This window comes from Pelophylax lessonae (genome assembly GCF_965119305.1).
Source record: "Pelophylax lessonae genome assembly, chromosome: 13".
NCBI lineage: Eukaryota > Metazoa > Chordata > Amphibia > Anura > Ranidae > Pelophylax > Pelophylax lessonae.
Genome location: NC_138780.1, coordinates 74477406 through 74498304, shown reverse-complemented (window position 1 = coordinate 74498304; position 20899 = coordinate 74477406). Strand labels below are relative to the sequence as shown.

Sequence of the window (20899 nt, the reverse complement as noted above, 5' to 3'; positions counted from 1 at the left end):
AGATTGCAGGATTCAGCATAGCTGAACCTGCGATCTGTGCCTGTGTCACATAGTCCCCTCCCCCCACACACGTTAGTAAGCACCAGGCATACATTAACCCCTTGATCACCAATAAAAGTTAGCCCCTTCCCTGCCAGTGTCATTTTTACAGTAACAGTGCATATTTATAGCACTGATTACTGTAGTAATGTCACTGGTACCCCCAAAAGTGTCAAAAATGTCAGTCAAGGGTCCGATCTGTCTGCCGCAATGTTGCAGTCCCGCAAAAAAATTTGCAGATCGCCGACATTACTAGTTAAAAAAAAAACAATAAAAATGACATAAATTTCCCGTAGTTAGTAGCTGCGATAACTTTTGCGCAAACCAATCAAAATACGCTTATTGCGATTTTTTTTACCAAAAATATGTAGCAGAAAATTAATTCGCCTAAAATGATAAAAAATTTAGATTTTTACATATTTTTTGGGGGGGAATTTCATATAAAAAAATGTGAAAAATATTGTTATTTTTTCAAAATTGTCGCTTTTTTTTGTTTATATCGCAAAAAGTAAAAATCGCACAGGTGATCAAATACCGCCAAAAGAAAGCTCTATTTGTGGGGAAGAAAATGACATAAATTTAATTTGGGTACAGCTTTGCACGACCGCGCAATTGTTCGTTAAAGTAACGCATTGCCGAATCGCAAAATATGGCCTGGTCAGGAATGGGGTAAAATCTTCCGGTCTTAGAGCGGTTAAAAATACACTCATTGAGAATTTTTTTGTCAAAAACATGTAACTAAATACATTTTGGCCTAAATATATGACAAAAATGTAATATATTGGATATTTTTTAACTGTCAAATTAGAAAAATATGGTTATTTTTTTTTAAATTTTCGCATTTTTTTATTAATATCGCAAAAAATAAAAAGCGCAGAGGTGATCAAATACCACCAAAAGAAAGCTCTGTTTGTGGGAAAAAAGGGACGTAAATTTAGTTTGGGTACGGCATTGCATGACCACGCAATTGTCAGTTAAATTCGCACAGTGCCGAATCGCAAAAAGTTGCCTGGACGTAAGACAGCAAAATCCTCCGGTGGTAAAGTGGTTAAAAAAGAAAACCACCATTGTTGGGTTATATCTTTTAAATCAAAAGAAATAAGGTATTGTTTAACAGGTATAGAGATATTTATTATTTTTCTATTTGCACTGCAGGGTAAGGGGAATTGGTTCATAGGGTCCCTTTACAAGTTCACCTGGATGGGTAAATTGTCCACATAGTACCATAACCTTGTCTGCACCCTGTCCTAAATAGTTGAGCCAGGTAGCCTAATGCTTTGAAAGGCTTGCCCTTTCAGCTCAGTGATGAAAGACATGCAAGAAGTTATCATTGCGGCAAGGAACCTAATGCTTGGTGCACTCCTGTCATGGAGACATCAGACTCTGTGCCTATTGGACTGATATTCTGGTGTAGCGCTACGCCTGTAGGAGCTACTGGATAGGATGGGTTCTGTGTTCTTTGCCTCAACCTTCTCAAGGACCTCAGCCAAACAGTACAAACATACAACATCACAGGAAATCACTGAAAAGAATACTTCGCACATAAAAGAAGTGCTATATTAAGGAAAACAGGCACCAAACCAGGTAGAAAAGACAAACTTTATGTTTTGTCACACAATATGGTTGGTAACTAAGCAAGCATAAAATAGATTACCAATGGTAATACAATTTATCATACAAAAAGTTTAACAGTAGGGACTAGGCATAGAATGACATTTGGCTTTCCAGATCAGTACAAACAGTAGCAAGGCTGCCCGAAGTGCAGCAATGAGCAGTAGTAAAGTTTATTCTACCGAATGCTGGAACTATACTGCCAAAGCGCCTTAATGGTGGCAATGTTGTCCAAAAGAAAAGGAGGATGGTAGCGGAAGGGGCAGGAGAACAAAAGAGGGCTTGCAGAATAATCAATTATTACAGGAGATGCAGTCCTTTTCAAATGTACTTTTGCCAGCTATCATTGGTGCCCTTTCAGAGTGTCAGTGCATTTAACAGTCCCAGTTAACCTTCATGCAGTATAGGTACAGTATAGTCTCAGCACAAGTGCAAGGTAGATGTGGTTCAGATGTGGTATAGGGGTGGTATACAGTCAGGTCCACAAATATTGGGACATCCACACAATTCTAATCTTTTTGGCTCTATATACCTCTACAATGGATTTGAAATGTGCTTTAACTGCAGACTTTCAGCTTTAATTTGAGGGTATTTACATCCAAATCAGGTGAAAGGTGTAGGAATTACAACAGTTTGTGTATGTGCCTCCCACTTTTTAAGGGACCAAAAGTAATGGGACAATTGGCTGCTCAGCTGTTCCATGGCCAGGTGTGTGTTATTCCCTCATTATCCTATTTACAAGGAGCAGATAAAAAGTCCAGAGTTCATTTCAAGTGTGCTATTTGCATTTGGAATCTGTTTCTGTCAACTCTCAATATGAGATCCAAAGAGCTGTCACTATCAGTGAAGCAAGCCATCATTAGGCTGAAAAAACCAAAACAAACCCATCAGAAAAATAGCAAAAACATTAGGTGTGGCCAAATCAACTGTTTGGAACATCCTTAAAAAGAAAGAACGCACCGGTGAGCTCAGCAACATCAAAGGATCCGGATGACCACGGAAAACAACTGTGGTGGATGACTGAAGAATTCTTTCCCTGGTGAAGAAAACACCCTTCACAACAGTTGGCCAGATCAAGAACACTCTCCAGGAGGTAGGTATATGTGTGTCAAAGTCAACAATCAAGAGAAGACTTCACCAGAGTGAATACAGACGGTTCACCGCAAGATGTAAACCATTGGTGAGCCTCAAAAACAGGAAGGCCAGATTAGAGTTTGCCAAACAACATCTAAAAAAGCCTTCACAGTTCTGGAACAACATCCTATGGACAGATGAGACCAAGATCAACTTGTACCAGAGTGATGGGAAGAGAAGAGTATGGAGAAGGAAAGGAACTGCTCATGATCCAAAGCATACCACCTCATCAGTGAAGCATGGTGGTGGTAGTGTCATGGCGTGGGCATGTATGGCTGCCAATGAAACTGGTTCTCTTGTATTTATAGATGATGTGACTGCTGACAAAAGCAGCAGGATGAATTCTGAAGTGTTTTGGGAAATATTATCTGCCCACATTCAGCCAAATGCTTCAGAACTCATTGGACGGCGCTTCACAGTGCAGATAAACAATGACCCGAAACATACTGCGAAAGCAACCAAAGAGTTTATTTAAGGGAAAGAAGTGGAATGTTATGCAATGGCCAACTCAATCACCTGACCTGAATCTGATTGAGCATCCATTTCACTTGCTGAAGACAAAACTGAAGAGAAAATGCCCCAAGAACAAGCAGGAACTGAAGACAGTTGCAGTAGAGGCCTGGCAGAGTATCACCAGGGATGAAACCCAGCGTCTGGTGATGTCTATGCGTTCCAGACCTCAGGCTGTAATTGACTGCAAAGAATTTGCAACCAAATATTAAAAAGTGAAAGTTTGATTTATGATTGTTAATCTGCCCCATTACTTTTGGTCCCTTAAAAAGTGGGAGGCACATATACAAACTGTTGTAATTCCTACACCTTTCACCTGATTTGGATGTAAATGCCCTCAAATTAAAGCTGAAAGTTTGCAGTTAAAGCACACCTTGTTTGTTTCATTTCAAATCCATTGTGGTGGTGTATAGAGCCAAAAAGATAAGAATTGTGTCAATGTCCCAATATTTATGGACCTGACTGTAGGTGCAGTATGGGTTCTGTATGGATTGGGTACACTTGGTGTCCTGCTCTCTGTGGCTCAGTCCCTGTTGGGGGGGGGCTTGGTCTCTCCCCAAAAGCCTCCGGTGATCAGTGGTGAGAAGCAGAGGGAGATTGGATGCTCCAGTCCTGTTGCAGTGGTGCAGGTGCTGCCCAGGGTGTCCTCACTCTCCCAGTCTCAAGTTTGGATCTCTGCTGGTATGGTCTCCTGCTGGCCAGAGAATATCCAGACAGGTGCACTCTCTCTCTCACTCCTTTGGAGCCGAGAGGAAGAATTTTCCCAGGCAGTTGAATAAAAATCATCTCTCCACTCCTCCTACTGCACAGCGCCTATTGAGACCTGTAGTGTAAGGAATCTATTTGTCCCATTATATAGCTGCCGTCTCAAACTCCCAGGACTCTCAGTGATCTGTATAGAAGTCTATGAGCTTGCTTGGCTTTAGTTCTCCCGCTGCTGGCCGGAAGAGAATGGTACAGCATAACATCAGTATCTCAGTAGGGGAACTGAAGAATAAAAGGGAATGGGGTCAATTCACTAAGAGTTAAAAAATTCTGAAAAAAAATAAAAAATAACACATTCAAAAATAATTGCGCAAAAGTTCAATTCACTAAGAATTGTGCGGTATATAACTACTGTAGTAAAGCTTCGATAATGTGGTAATTACTGCATAATTTTTCATGTGGTAATTTATCGCATTGAGCTGGTTGTTAAGGGGCAGGCTGCCGCGTCCTTAACAACAGATGACTCATCAGCTGTCTCATCTGAATGTAAATAAAGTTTTGTGGCAATTTAAAATTATGAAAAAAAAACAGCATGGGCCCCCCCCCCCCCCAATGCATACCAGACCCTTTGGGTCTGGAATGACCTTGGTTCTGGTGAACCCATGTCAAAATTAAAAGAAGAAAGGTGTGGAGTCCCCCCCAAGATCAATACCAGACCCTTATCAAGCATGCAGCCCTGCAGATCAGGAAAGGGAGGGGACGAGCGAGCACCCTCCTGAAGCATACCAGGCCAGATGCCCTCAACATGGGGGGGTGCTTTGGGGCAGAGTGGTCTCTGACCCCCAAACCCCAAAGCACCTTGTCCCCATGTTGATGGTGAGGCCTCTTCTCCACAACCCTGGGGGCCCCCCAAATCCCGCCCCCCCCCACCCATGTGAACGAGTATTTAGTAAAAAGTGAGTAGATACACAACACAAGTTTTTGACAAGTCCTTTATTAAAAATAAAAAAAAATAAAAATGTCCCCCAGTGTAGATCCATCATCAATCACGATGCCCCCTAGACCCAACAAAATAAGAAAAAAAAACCTCCGCTCTCGTTGAAGGCTCCGGCAGTCTGCCTGCTCCACCGCCTGACATTTCTTAAATAACTAAAAAGCAGAGTCGGCCAGTGACATCACCGGGCGGACCTGCCGTCTGCAACATCACCAACCCCACATGCACCTGGCCAATGAAGTCACAAGAGGGCAGGGCCATCAGCGACATCACTACGTGACTCCGCCAATCAGTTTAAGAAATGTCAGACAGCGGAGCTTTATGATTAACGATGGGGTTACACTGGGGGACATTTTTAAAAAAAATGTAATAAACGAATTGTCAAAAACCCGTGCTGTGCATTTACTCACTTTTTTGGTGAATGGGTAGGGGTACTATGTATCCCATACCAATTCACATAGGAGGGGGCAGGATCTGGGGGCCCCATGTTAAATGGGGCTTCCAGATTCCGATAAGCCCCCGCCCGCAGACCTCCACAACCACCAGCCAGGGTTGTGGGGAAGAGGACCTTGTCCCCATCAACATGGGGACAAGGTGCTTTGGGGTGGGAGGAGCAGAGCTCCCTGCCCCAAAGCACCCCCATATGTTGAGGGCATGTGGCTTGGTATGGTTCAGGGGGAGGGGGGGCTCACTCCTGCTCAGCTGCATGCTCAAATAAGGGTCTGGTATTGATTTTGGGGGGGATCCCACACTGTTTTTTTTTCCCATAATTTATAACTGCTGGCATGTTTTATTTAAATTCACCTGTCAGTGGGGAACTTAGTCATCCATTGTTAACCACTTCTGGCCCGCGCTATAGACGAAGTACGGCTACAGTGCGGACTCGAATTTCCGGGAGGCTGTCTTTAAACGGCCTCCCAGTAACAGGCTCCCCGCGCGCTCCCGCGAGCGCGCATCGGGGAAAATCTGTGTCGGCCGTGTCCCTTGGATTTTTTAGGCGTTTTAACCTTTGCCACATTGTAAGTGTATCTTGTATTGTGTGCATCGAATAAAGTGATTACATGCTTCACGATGCCAGTATCTCTTTCCATTTTTTTGAGCAATACCTGGATGATATGACCTACAGGAAAGCTGATTGAGTTGATGGTCCAATAAGGCTCGTTCTATCTAAGGATATTCTGAAAGCGGTGTATTATTTGGCTTCTGGTGAGTAGGGGTCCTGGAGGGGAGCACCTACTCGTGTAGAGAAAGCACCGGCACTTCTTTTATGAGCACGCAGCACTTTGGACTTATGTTTTGCACAAAGATTGTCACTATCTAAGCACGTCTTTTATTGAAAGACTTTTTTGATATTTATTTACACGTGATAAAATTTGTACTTATTGTATTTTTATGGTTTTTTATATATTGATTGTGGTTATGATATAGGAATGTGTGTTTATAGTTGAGCACTAGCACCTTACACAGATTATTTATACACCATATTTATTGGGATTTATTTATGTATTTGTTTAGTTAGCAGCGCAGGTATACTTTTGCACTATATATTTTACAAAGGTACACCACCTTTTATACCAGCAGCAGCCCACTATACAGTGGTATCAGAAAAAATTGTAATCCTCAGCGCAAGCCTACAATCCTTATTTCACAGATCGTGGTGAATGGCCAATGACAGCGGCCATTTACCACGTGATCGGACCGTGCAATGAGAGATGATCTCATATGTAAACATCGCCAGCTCTCTTCCTCACACGGAGACTGCAGTGTGAGGAAGAGGAGAGCCGATCACCGGTAATGGAACACAAAGGAATGTAATCAGGGCACTGATCACCAGTGCCCTGATTACAGAAGAGGGGAAAACAATGCCACAACTGCCCACAGTGCCCGCCATCCGTGCCCCCCATCAGTGCTGCCAGTCAGTGCCCATAGTGCTGCCAGTCAGTGCCCATCAGTGCCTGCTCATCTAGGCACTGATGGGCACTGACTAGCAGCACTATGGGCACGGAGTGTGGGCACTGATGGTGCTGCCCATCAGTGCCACCCGTCAGTATCCATCAGTGCCACCCATCAGTGCCACCTCTCAGTTCCCATCAGTGCTGCCTCTCAGTGCCCATCAGTGCCATCCGTCAGTGCCACCTCTCAGTGTCCAGCAGTGCCACCTATCAGTGCCCATCAGTGCGGCATATTAGTACCTCCTCATCAGTGCCCATAAGTGCCACCTCATCAGTGCCCATAAGTGCCACCTCATCAGTGCCCATCAGTGCAGCCTATCAGTGCTCATTAGTGCCGCCTCATCAGTGCACATCAATGAAGGAGAAAAATGTATTTATTTTCAAAATTTACTCACAGAAAATAAGAAAAACTTTTTTTTTTTTCAAAATTTTCTGTCTTTTTTTTGTAAGAAATAAAAAAGCCAGAGGTGATTAAATACCACCAAAAGAAGCTCTATTTGTGTGAAAAAAATGATAAAAATTTCATATGGGTACAGTGTAGCATGACCGCGCAATTGTCATTCAAAGTGTGAGAGCGCTGAAAGCTGAAAATTGGCCTGGGCAGGAAGGGGGTATAAGTGCCCAGTAGGCAAGTGGTTAAGGACGGTAAGGACACGGAGGCCAGCTTCCTGGCCCGCTCCTTAACAACCAGCTATTGGGGGGGACCCCCACGCTGTATCTGACAATATACCGCATGTGATACCGCCAGCAAAACCCTGGTGATAAATATTAATTTTTTTTTACTTTCTGTTCTGTTTTTGAATTGGACATAAGAGCTTGCCACATATTTTTTCTGCGATATTTACCAGCACATTTTTCATTCTGCGTTAAATACCACAAAATGGTTATTTTTTTTGTGAACTGGACATTTTTTTACCGCATGCGATAATTTATGCAAATGAGTCACGTCACCCTATTATCCCTTGCGGTAACCGTTAGTGAATTGACCCCAATGTCTCTTTCTCCATATTACTGTAGCCCAGCACCTGGCTACACCGGTGAAGGAGGGACCCCTTTTTTATTTAAACAGGAAATATTTTTAAGTTAAACAGTAATTGTATGGTGGGAAAATTGAAGTACAGTACAATGTTACTTTTTCAACTGCTACTCAAGACCGGTATAATTTATAACAACGAAACCTAAGGATTGGTGGGTCAATGTTTGAAAATATTGAAAACATTTACAAGTTTAGTAGGGCTCATGTATTATGGTGGGAGAACTGCTATATAATAAAAAGAAATACTTTAACTTCTTAAAGCAGGCCTAATTGTAAATTCTAAATCTTTTGTCTTCACCTAGTAAAATGGCTCAGTTTGTCAGTCATTAAGTTGCATGGGAAAATTGATGAGTTTTAATAATGCCTGACATTTTCCTTCCTCTGTAAATCAGATGATGTTATCACTTACTGAATGATGTATAATATGCCAAGTTTAGGATGCAATAAGTTTGATGAAAGCAGTCCCACGTTCTTTGTGACAGTTATTAATCACAAACCTAGACTTGTAATGTAAATCAATGCAATTCAACTAATTTTTTAAATGCAACCATTTTTTAATTAAAATTAGAATGCATAAGCAATTTTAGTGCAGTGTTTGGTTGATGTGAACTTGGTTGCATGTTGAAAAACGAAAAAAAAAAAAAAAAAAAAAAAAACAATCATATTATTCTTTACATGATTCATCACTCCATGTTGATTTATTTATTTTTTTTCACACTGGAAAGTATGAAAAAATAGGTAATATCACATACAAACTTAACATTCAATGAAAGTGGATACTGACTTCAAATAAATGCTAAGATGTGGTAAATTATGTGTACGGATGTGAAAGACTGAATTGCACCGATCTGGTATTATTTTTTAATCTAATTTATTTTATGCATTTAACTATTGTCTCAGGCCAGGTTTTTGGCTTGGTGTACATACAGTATAGGAAGCACAGGTTCCCCCACCTCACTCCCAGCTCTCTGGTTGGGAAGTAAGGGCACATAGAATTCTGGGAAGGTGGTTTTCTGAGTCTAGGACCATTTTTATGGGACATACTCAAAGTGCACTCTTTTCTAGTTCTCTTTGTTTTCTAACCTAAATCAGTGGTGTTTGGATTTGGCACCTGAATTCCAAATGGTTGTAAAGGATCTTTTTTATCTTAATGTATTCTACACATTAAGATAAAAATCCTTCTGTGTGCAGCAGCCACCTTCAGTCCCCCCCCCCCTATTTTACCTGAGCTCCATCTAGATCCAGCAATTTTGGCTGAGACAGCAGAGTGGCGCCATTGGCTGTCAACCAAGGTCGGTCAGCCAATAGGGAGAGAAAGAGGGCAGGGCCGGGCCGCATTTCCATGTCTGAATGGACACAGGGAGCTGTGGCTCAACTTGCGTGTCCCCATAGCAAGCTGCTTGCTGTGGGGGCACTTAGCACGAGGGAGGGGCCAGGAGTGCCGAAGAGGGACCAGAGAAGAGGAGGATCTGCAATTCTTTGTACAAAACCACTGCTCAGAGAAGGTAAGTATAACATGTTTGTTATTTTTAACTAGAAAAAAAAAAAGCAAGACTTTAGTATCACTTTTAGTAATGTTCGAACCAAAGCCAGGTAAATTTGACTCCTCCCTAGTCTTAACTTATTAAATGTTACCCTCTTGGTGAACCGAGCAAGACTCTCACATGTGACAATATCTCTCAATAAGGCGCTCCTACTCGATTAAACGGGCCCATAGTACCATAGTATAAGCACAGGAAAACATGATTATTCAGCCGGTCATATACAAGCATGTGGGCTAGCTTTGGCGAAAAGATTGACAAATTACGTTCATGTGATTTCAGGCTCTTTGAGACGCATCCAGAGTGTAAGAATTTGTTTCTTCCTTTCCGCAATGTGGAAGATCTGCATGAACTGAAAAACAATAAAGACCTGAGAGCCCATGGACTAAGGTAAAGGTGATTATGGCTATAGTCCTGCAAAGTTTTCTTTATAGTAGAAACTACGGTCTATTTGATTTAATGTAAACCTGCCACAACACTAGGCAATTAAACTGGAAATATGATAAAATACAATATATAGACAACATTTAGCTTCAGTGATAACCATATCAAAACCACTGGTAGATCCAGAGATATAGGCAGATGAAATTATCTGCATAGCTTACTTTTCCTCTAAAAGTACATCTCCACCCCTTTTACTAGTTCCCAAACATCATATTGAGTGTCTAGTGATAGGCAGTCTCATTGCCTTATAGAGAGATACAAGAGGTGGGAGGAGTGGGACCAAACTCAACCTTTACAGCAATGATATTTATGACTTCAGCTGCCTATATTTTTTGATCTACTAATCATTTTGACATGCAGTTTTCATTTAGGGTAACCAGTGCTTATGCATTTACCCCTACAATACTATATTGCCACATGTACCCTGTTTGCCTGAAAATAAGCCCTACCCCGAACATAAGACCTAGCATGATTTTCAGGGATGGCTGCAATATAAGCCCTACCCCGAAAATAAGCCCTAGTAAAATCCTTGATCTCAGCCCCTCCCTCTGCAGTATTTGGAGAGGGAAAGTAGAGCTCCGGAGGGTCACATGAGTGCCTAGCGGTGCTGTAAAGAAGGTATTTTCCACAATAAAGTTACAAAAAGGAGATACTGCACATTACATAATCTTTTTACAAAATCGATTACATAATTTTACAATGACAAAGACTATCCAAGGCTTATTTTTGGGATTACAGATCGTCATAATGCTGAATCCTGAGCTGACAGGGAGAGAGGGGGAGAGATCTTTTTTTTTTTAACATTCTATTGTTTTATTCCAGGTTTTTAGAACATAGAGTGGGCTAAATGACACAGCACAAGTACTGCGCTGTCTATCATGCTTTAAAGGATCAGGATACATATTTATTTTAGGGTTACAATCACTTTAACCACTTGCCGACCGCCGCACGACAATATACGGCGGCGGTCAGCCCCTCACAGGCAGAGTGACGTATCGGTACGTCACTAGCCTGGGAGGGTCTGGGGAGCGAGCGCGCGTCGCCGGCGGCGCGCTCCCGCTCCCGCGTGGTCACGCACCCCCCCGCGCGTGTGACCAGCGGACCCGATGTCCGCCGGTCACTCTGCGATCGTCGGGGGAGAGGGAGAAAGGCAGGCAGCTTGTCAGTCTCCCTGTGTAGAGACACTGATCATACGGATCTACTATGTAGAACCGTTGATCAGTGTAACTACACCTCAAGCCACAGCCAATCACAGTTAGAATCACGCCCCTAGGGACACACACAGCCCCTCCCTCTCAAATAAAGTTAACCCCTTCACTGCCAGTGTATTTTTACAGTAACAGTGCATATATATAGCACTGATTACTGTAGAAATGTCACTGGTAACCCCAAAAGTGTCAAAAATATCTGTCCGCCGCAATGTCGCAGTACCGCAAAAAAAATCGCAGATCGCCGCCATTGCGCGTTAAAAAAAAAACAACAAAAATGACAAAAATCTTTCCTTGTAAACGCGATAACTTTTGCGCAAACCAATCAAAATACGCTTTTTGCGATTTTTTTTACCAAACATATGTAGCATAAAACAAATTGGCCGAAAAATGTTAAAAAATTTTGATTTTTACTTTTTTTTTTTTGGGAATTTCATATAAAAAAATGTGAAAAATATTGTTATTTTTGCAAAATTGACGCTCTTTTTTTGTTTATAGCGCGTGATCAAAAAATCGCACAGGTGATCAAATACCACCAAAAGAAAGCTCTGTTTGTGGGAAAAAAAGGACGTCAAATTAGTTTAGGTACATCGTCGCACGACCGCGCAATTGTCCGTTAAAGTCAAGCAGTGGCGAATCACAAAATACCCCCTGGTCAGGAAGGGGGTAAAATCTTCCGGGGCTTAAGTGGTTAAGAATGTCATTGTACATACCGTAAATAAGACATCCCCTGAAGATAAGCCATAGTGTGTTTTTTGTAACCAAAATTAATATAAGACCCGGCCCTTTTTTCGGGTGAAACACGGGGTAGTTCCTAATGTTCTGTGTAAGAACAAAAACTATGAATTATCTAAATTTCTATTTATGATGGTAAACATCTGCATCTGAGCGACTGCATAGAAATTATACTTGTGGCAGACTTTGGGGGTTGAAAGTTGCTGTTGACCCAGAGATGCATAATTACGAGGACAGGCATCTCTAAACAGCAGCTGTTCATGGTGAGAACTGCTTAACCACTTGCCGACTGCCGCACGACTATTTACGTCGGCAGTCAGCCCCTCACAGGCAGAGTAACGTAGGGGTACGTCGCTAGCCTGTGAGGGATTTGGGAGCAAACGCGCGCCGCCGGAGGCGCGCTCCCGCGCGGTCACGCCCCCCCCCGCGTGTGCCCGGTGGACCCGATGTCCGCCGGGCACTCGCGATCGTCCGTGACAGCGGGAGAAAGGCAGGCGGCTAGTGTAAACAAAGCCGCCTGTCAGTTCTCCTTGTGTAAGAATGACGATCAAACGGTTCTACTATGTAGGACCGTTGATCACTGTTCTTACACATCAAGCCACAGCCAATCACAGTTAGAAGTACGCCCCTAGGACACACTTAACCCATCCCTCTCCAATACAGTTAACTCCTTCACTACCAGTATCATTTTTACAGTAACAGTGCATATATATAGCACTGATTACTGTAGTAATGTCACTGGTAACCCCAAAAGTGTCAAAAATGTCAGTCAAGGGTCCGATCTGTCCGCCCCAATGTCGCAGTCCCCCCCAAAAAAATTGCAGATCGCCGCCATTACGCGCTGAAAAAAAAACAACAAAAATGACAAAAATCTTTCCCTTTGTTAGTAAACGCAATAACTTTTGTGCAAACCAATCAAAATACGCTTTTTGCGATTTTTTTTACCAAACATATGGTAAAAAAAAAAAAAAATTGGCCGAAAATGTTAAAAAATTTTGATCTTTACATTTTTCTTTTGGGAATTTCATATAGAAAAATGTGAAAAATATTGTTATTTTTGCAAGATTGACGCTCTTTTTTTGTTTATAGCGCATGATCGAAAAATCGCACAGGTGATCAAATACCACCAAAAGAAAGCTCTGTTTGTGGGGAAAAAAAGGACGCCAAATTCGTTTAGGTACAGCGTTGCATGATCGCGCAATTGTCCGTTAAAATCACGCAGTGCCGAATAGGCCCTGGTCAGGAAGGGGGTAAAATCTTCCGGGGCTTAAGTGGTTAATTATGGTCAATTATAGCCATCCTTTGGAACACTCTGCAGACAGTACAGTGTGTTTATATATAGGAATATGTTTGCTCTTTCCTCCAGAGCAAAATGAACAACCAACGCCTATCCTATGGCTGGCTATGTTTAAACTCTACATAGCATTCATAGAAATAGAGTAGCCATGGCAGCCTTACCAGTTAGTTTTGGAGAATAAAACTTTGCTCTGCTGGTAAAAACTTACTTATTTCATACTGGATAAAGTAAAAAGGATTATCAAAAATTTCTCTATATGCATCAGTGGGAGGAGCAATTGGGGTGTACATTAGCCCAGTTTTAGATAAATTAGAGCCTTGGGCAACTATCAGACTCAGCCCCCCCCCCCCCTTTGCTTGAATACTGCTGGCCCTGTGACATTGTAGGTAGGTTGAAGTTGGGTCCACTCTGTGGCCCACTTAAAAGTGTTGCTCTTTTAAAATCGTTCCCAAATGTAACACTAAAGATGGAGACCTGCTACACATGCTATGGAAGTGTCCCAAATTAGTAATATATTGGCAGGATGTGATTACTATTATTAGACTCAATATTAGTGTAGCACAACTTAAATCTATATAAAGTGCAAGTGCCCAAAACGTCTCATATCCAATCAATGTTATAATGTAAAGAAAAATATTAGGTGCCCATAAAGTTCAAAAATAATTCTCAAAAACAAAACGTTCATATGCTCTAAAGTGTTCTCAAACAGTATATTTAATAATCAATGGATCTTCCACCTTTGTGCTTAGAAAATAAAATAATTATACATAAAGTGCCCGTGCAATCTGTCCGCTCACCTCACGCTATGACCTCTGGTTTACCGTGGGTCATAGCCAGCAGTTCCCTATTAGGGATGTAATCAGGTCTCCACTTTCTTTACTCGGCTCCTCGCATCACAGGTGCAAATACACATTAGTGATATATGTGAATAAAATAAAGCATCGAGTGCACTCGGTCTTAAAATGCTTTATTCCAATAAAGGTAAAAGGTAGTACACTCTGCTGTGTTAGCTATATAGGCTCATGTAACAATCTCGGCTTGCATCAGTATGTCTCAGGATGGCCGCGAAGTCTGCCTCCTGTCCCCATACGTGTTACGGCCTGGGTGTGGACTTCATCCCACTGATATAACATTAAATGGATATGAGAAGTTTTGGCACTTGCACTTTATATAGATTTAAGTTGCGCTACACTAATATTGAGTCCATTAATTTGTAGAGTGACGTGAAAACACTTTTGAGTGTGAGGGGCAACTGGTTATTTTATGTGAGGTATATTTTGTTAGATTTAATTTTGTGAGGGTGAGGTTGCCCTGATTCTTATTAGTTGTTTTTGATTACTGATATTGACCAGACCTATACAGTTCTAAGCCCATTTGATCCACTGATATGTCTCCTTGGGGGACTGTATAAGGAATTCTATACCCCCACTTCTGTACCTTACCCGGAAATTAATAGTAACGTATTGGCTTTCCCAACATCCCCCACCTGTTGTAAATAGATTAAACAAGTGTATTTCATTCTAATACCTATCAACTGTGGCTATGGCTTGATACACCAGGCTTAGCGTCAACCCCCTCCCCAGCAGTCACTTTGTGTGCTGCAAATTTAACATCTTTTACACCTGCTACATACTAGAGTATTGTGTCCTACCTGCAATAACAGTAAAATTCATATTCCTATCGCACATTTTCCTGGTTTGTAGGCACCTGTATACTGGGTGCTGAAGCGATCACCAGCTGGCCACTGGATCAGTTACAAGTAGATACATATATATTCGCCAGCACACCAAGGATCTTGCAAAAGCAGTCCAAAAAGCTTTATTCCAGTGAAACATGCCTGACAAAGGGGTCCTATGTGGCTCCAAAAAGTTGCACTATATTTTATTTTTTGATGTGATCTTCTTTGGAATAAAGCTTTTTGGCCTGCTTTTGCAAGATCCTTGGTGTGCTGGCGAATATGTATCTACTTCTACCTGCAATAACTTCTGTCTTAAAATTAACACTGCTGAGCTTTCTCTCTTTATTCTTGGATATTGTTCTCATCGTGATTGTATTATCACATGCCGAAGGAATATGTCTATGCGCTCCTAGAGTTTACAACTTTTTTGGGTTTCTCCCACCATTCTGGTCAATTCAAGTTGTAATAGTCTTAACTTGCGTTGTATAATCCACGAGATTGTATACTGAAACTTCTTGTCATATGTCTTTTCTACTAAATACCGTATCTGTTTTATTTCCTGTATAGTTGTGACTATCGTCACGTATACCGTGTTTTATAGCAATTATAGCAAGTCATTTCTTTACTGTCAGGATCTCATATACAGTATCTCACAAAAGTGAGTACAACCCTCACATTTTTGTAAATATTTTATTATATCTCTTCATGTGACAACACTGAAGAAATTACACTTTGCTACAATGTAGTGAATTTACAGCTTGTATAATAGTGTAAATTTGCTGTCCCCTCAAAATAACTCAGCACAGAGCCATTAATGTCTAAACCGCTGGCAACAAAAGTGAGTACACCCCTAAGTGCAAATGTCCAAATTGGGCCCAAAGTGTCAATATTTTGGGTGGCCATCCTTATTTTCCAGCACTGCCTTAACCCTCTTGAGCATGAAGTTCATCAGAGCTTCACAGGTTGCCATCGGAGTCCTCTTCCACTCCTCCATGACGACATCACAAAGCTGGTGGATGTTAGAGACCTTGCACTCCTCCACCTTCCGTTTGAGCATGCCCCACAGATGCTCAATAGGGTTTAGGTCTGGAAACATGTTTGACAAGTCATCACCTTTACCCTCAGCTTCTTTAGCAAGGCAGTGGTCGTCTTGGAGGTGTGTTTGGGGTCCTTATCATGTAGAAATACTGCCCAGCAGCCTAGTCTCTGAAGGGAGGGGATCATGCTCTGCTTCATTATGTCACAGTACATGTTGGCATTCATAGTTCCCTCAATAAACTGTAGCTCCCCAGTATCGGCAGCACTCATGCAGCCCCAGACTATGACACTCCCACCACCATGCTTGACTGTAGGCAAGACACACTTGACTTTGTACTCCTCACCTGGTTGCCCCCATACACGCTTGACACCATCTGAACCAAATAAGATTATCTTGGTCTCATCAGACCACAGGACATGGTTCCAGTAATCCAAGGCCTTAAGCCCCGTACACATGTACCGATTGTCGGCCGTAAATATTCGGCCGACGACCGATTGGCCGATTGTAGGCTTGTTAGTATGATGCTGCCGACAGCCGACAGCGCATTTTCGGCCGAACAGAATCTGTCGTGCAGGCATTAAAATTTTTGTTGGCCAACACCAGAACGGCCGATTGTTCGCCAGTCAGTACAGATTTCGGCCGACAGACAGCAGATTAGCAAGACTGGGCATGCTCAGAAAAGAAAAAAGACAAGGAAAGTTAACCATCACATGACATCACTTCTGCAGTCGGCTGTTGTTGGCCGACAAAATTCGTGTGCAGTCTTTTGCAGTTTTCAACAGACACGACAGCCCTGGACAAAAGACGGCCGATCGTTCGGCTGAGGATCGGTACGTATGTACGGGGCATTAGTCTGCTTGTCTTCAGCAAACTTTTTGTGGGCTTTCTTGTGCATCATCTTTAGAAGAGACTTCCTTCTGGGACGACAGCCATGCAGACCAATTTGATGCAGTGTGCGGCGTATGGTCTGAGCACTGAGAGGCTGAACCCCCACCCCTTCAACCTCTGCAGCAATGCTGGCAGCACTCATACCTCTATTTCCCAAAGACAACCTCTGGATATGACGCTGAGCACATGCACTCAACTTCATTGGTCGACCATGGCGAGGCCTGTTCTGAGTGGAACCTGTCCTGTTAAACCGCTGTATGATCTTGGCTACCGTGCTGCAGCTCAGTTTCAGGGTCTTGGCAATCTTCTTATAGCCTAGGCCATCTTTATGTAAAGCAACAACTCTTTTTTCAGATCCTCAGTGAGTTATTTGCCATGAGGTGCAATGTTGAACTTCCAGTGACCAGTATGAGAGCGTGACAGCAATACCAAATTTAACACACCTGCTCCCCATTCACACCTGAGACCTTGTAACACTAATGAGTCACATGGCACGGGGGAGGGAAAATTGCTAATTAGGCCCAATTTGGACATTTTCACTTAGGGGTGTACTCACTTTTGTTGCCAGCGGTTTAGACATTATTGTGTTGCGTTATTTTGAGGGGACAGGAAATTTACACTGTTATACAAGCTGTACACTCGCTACTTTACATTGTAGCAAAGTTTTGTTTCTTCAGTGTTGTCACATGAAAAGGTATAATACAATTTTTACAAAAATGTGAGGGTGTACTCAGTTTTGTGAGATACTGTATATTTCTGGGAAGGAGCTTAGTGGTGGAGTTAGCTGCTGGCCATGGGAATAGAAACCAGGAGAGAGAATGTTACCAAAGGGACAGATGTGACAGATGTAATCTCTGGGGAGGGGTTACCCTCGAAATGGGCACAAAAGATATACCACCAGCCCCATAGAGACTTGTGACATTTGGATTAAGGATGCTATGTTTTTTTTTTCTAATTCCTTTATTTGTAGCAAAGTTTCACATACAGTATGTATCATACATGGGTTTGTCAAAGTACAACAATATCAAACCATGTCATGTGGATAAACCTTTGCTTGGGTTTACAGACCATGTGATAATGGCTTCTAGAGGGAACGAGGCCCACTGAGGTTTCAGACCAATGGTCTCGCACTGAGTTAATAATTTGATCAACTATATCATGCTAAGGGTGATAAAGGAAGGAGGAAGAGCATCAGATCTCACCACTTCCTGTAGGTATGCCTCAGTGCCCAAAAAGTATCTCTATTGCTTCCATTTGTCTCTAAATTGTTCTTCAAAATTGTGGAGGGTAGCTGTCAGCTCCTTCATGCGGTGTATGTCATTGATTTTGGAATACCACAGAACTCTGGTTGGTGGTTGGGATTGTCACCATAGTGCGGATATACATGCCTTTGCGGCATTAAGTAACTGCATTGCAAGAGATTTTCTATATTTCCAGAGGGGTCCCTCTGTCAGGTGGAGCAGGCACGCCGCTGGGTTGCCATTTACATCAACAGACGTCAGATGTTTTATAGTGGATGCCACCTCCTCCCAGAAAGGCCCCAAAGCAGAGCAAGTCAAGAAGGTATGGAACATTGTGCCCACCTCTGAGTTACAGAGCCAACACAGATCAGTGGTTTGGCTGTCCATCTTATGAAGTAGTAAGGATACTCTGTACCATCTCAAGTGAATTGTTTAGCCAATGTCTTGATATTGGTTCGCGATGGAAGATTTATGAGCCAGCAAGAAAATGTTCTCCCACTGTTTGGGTATAAGTTGAAGGTTTAGGTCGGTTTCCCAGTGGTGGAGAAATGTCAGTTTTCCCTCATCTGCCGAGGCCATTAAGTAGCTGTAAAGCACGGATAAGGTGTGTCTGACCGGTTCACCATTTCTACATAATGTTTCAAATTAAGTCAATGCCACAGGAACAGAGTTCATTTTCTGAAAAGACTGTAGAAAATGTCTAAGTTGGTTGGTGTTTAAGGCATCAAGGGGGGGTTCCGAGAGCTTGGATACATCTGCGAGGGAGGGGATTCCCCCCTGTGGTCACACGTCTATTAATCAGAACTTCCCTTGTTGGCCCAATGCCCTAATCCTACTACTGCTGAAGCCGGGGGTAAAACCCGGGTTGCCAATAATGGGCGTCTTAGGAGAAGGCAACTTCGCTACAGTTGTGGAGTGGAAGATGGCTCTGGTTTCCGTCAAAGTCACGTCGATCAGGGGGTGGTTCTGTATTTCCCCAGGAAGCAGAGAGGTAAGCCAGGGGGCTGACGAAAGGGGAACATCCTCCATTTCCATGGCTACCCACTGCTTAGAGCCTCCGTTGCAATGCCAATCCACTACCCTCGAGAGATGCACTGCCTGATAGTACTTAAGCATGTCAGGGGGGCCAATGCTTCTCTAGTCTTGGGAAGTGATAAAATCTATAATTTTATCCTCGGAGATTTGTGAGACCAAATTAAGTCTCTGAAGAGGGACCGTATCTGTTTAAAGAAAGTCAAGGGAATGCGGACCGGCAGCACTTGGAAGACGTATAGAAGCCTGGGGAGAACCGTTATTTTCAGGGCGTTACAACAACCAAACCATGTCAGGGTTGCCACTGTTGAAGTTCCAACTTCAGTGCTTGGAGCATGGGTAACATATTTGCCTGGAATAGGTTTGCAAGGTCAGGGGTGATGTTTATGCCCAAGTATTTTATCGATTTATCCGCCCATTGGAACAGAAAGAAGGGTCGTAAATTATAAATGTCATGGTCTGGGATTGTGATATTTAGGGCAGCAGACTTGGTGAGGTTTATCTTGAAGTTAGATTAGTCTCCATATATACGGTACTCGGAGAGCTTCCAGAATGTTAGGAAGCGAGAGTTGTGGATTGGAGACAAAGAAGATCAGGTCATCTGCATACGCCGCAACTTTGTGATATCCTGAGGGCTTCCGTATCCCAACTATTATTAGGGTTGCTTCTGACAGAGCAAAGAAAGGGCTCCAGAGTCAGAATGAAAATAAGGGGTGACAGGGGACAACTCTGTCTTGTACCATTCGTAATAGCAAAAATGTCCAAGCACCACTCATTTACCCAAACCGCTGCTGAAGGGGTGGAATATAGAGCCAAAATCCAACTGAGCATGTTGGGGCCCAGGCTGATATGAAACAGGGTGGTGCGCATGAAATGTCAGGCCACCCTGTCAAAGGCCTTTTCAGCGTCAATGGAGAGCAGGAGCAAGGGCCACCTTGACGTGCGAGCTGCATGAATTAGGTTAAAAACCCTTGTTGTGTTATCTCTTGCCTCACGGGACGGCACAAACGCCGTATTCAGTATTCAGACCCTTTGCTGAATACTTAGGACCATGTGATATTTCAGTTTTTCTTTTTTAATAAATCTGCAACAATGTCAACAATTCTGTGTTTTTCTGTCAGTATGGGGTGCTATGTGTACATTCATGAGGAAGAAGAATGAACTTAAATGATTTTAGCAAATGGCTGCAATATAACAAAGAGTGAAAAATTTAAGGGGTTCTGAATACTTTCCGTACCCACTGTATATCCGAAAAATTAATATCATAAAAATGGCATATATATAATAAATAAGATTAAAAGATCAACATGTAAACATTAGAGATAATAAAGGAACATAGTGCAAACATGTGATAAAAATATAAAAATCAATGTAGAATCGGTTGGAAGTGACAAGTGACTATTAGTGTTAAAAAAATACCAAGTGCAATAGTGTGAACTGTATAAAAATATCAATATAAAGTGACCAGTGACTGAAAAGTGCTGTATGAGAGAACAGAAGTATATAAATATATAAATATATTACCAGCAAAAAAAGTATAAGGTATAAGTGCAATAAATGTGAGAAAAATGATCAATGGTATGCAATCAATAATAATAGTTGGCTAAAAATTGATGACTAAGTGGCCAGTACCAATAAAAATAATCCACTCACAAATGAAGGTAGTGGAATAGAATGTGATAAGTGCAAATAGAGCAAAAAAATTGTGCAAAAAAAAATAATTATTTGGTAACTGGCTAGAGTGATGATCAAAGTGACCAAATGAGTGAAATTAGGAAATAGTCCCAGGAATGAAAGTCCAAATCCAGAAAGAAT

At 42.3% G+C, this 20899-nt stretch overlaps 1 protein-coding gene across 1 annotated transcript in view; it reads left to right on the top strand.

The window, feature by feature from the left end:
- LOC309569958 (cytoglobin-1-like) overlaps positions 1-20899 on the top strand; it is a 67436-nt gene that overhangs the window by 4985 nt on the left and 41552 nt on the right. The window contains exon 2 of the mRNA XM_082275952.1: positions 9805-9912. Within this exon, the coding sequence (XP_082132078.1) occupies positions 9805-9912 (108 nt within the window). The remainder of the gene's footprint in view (positions 1-9804; positions 9913-20899) is intronic.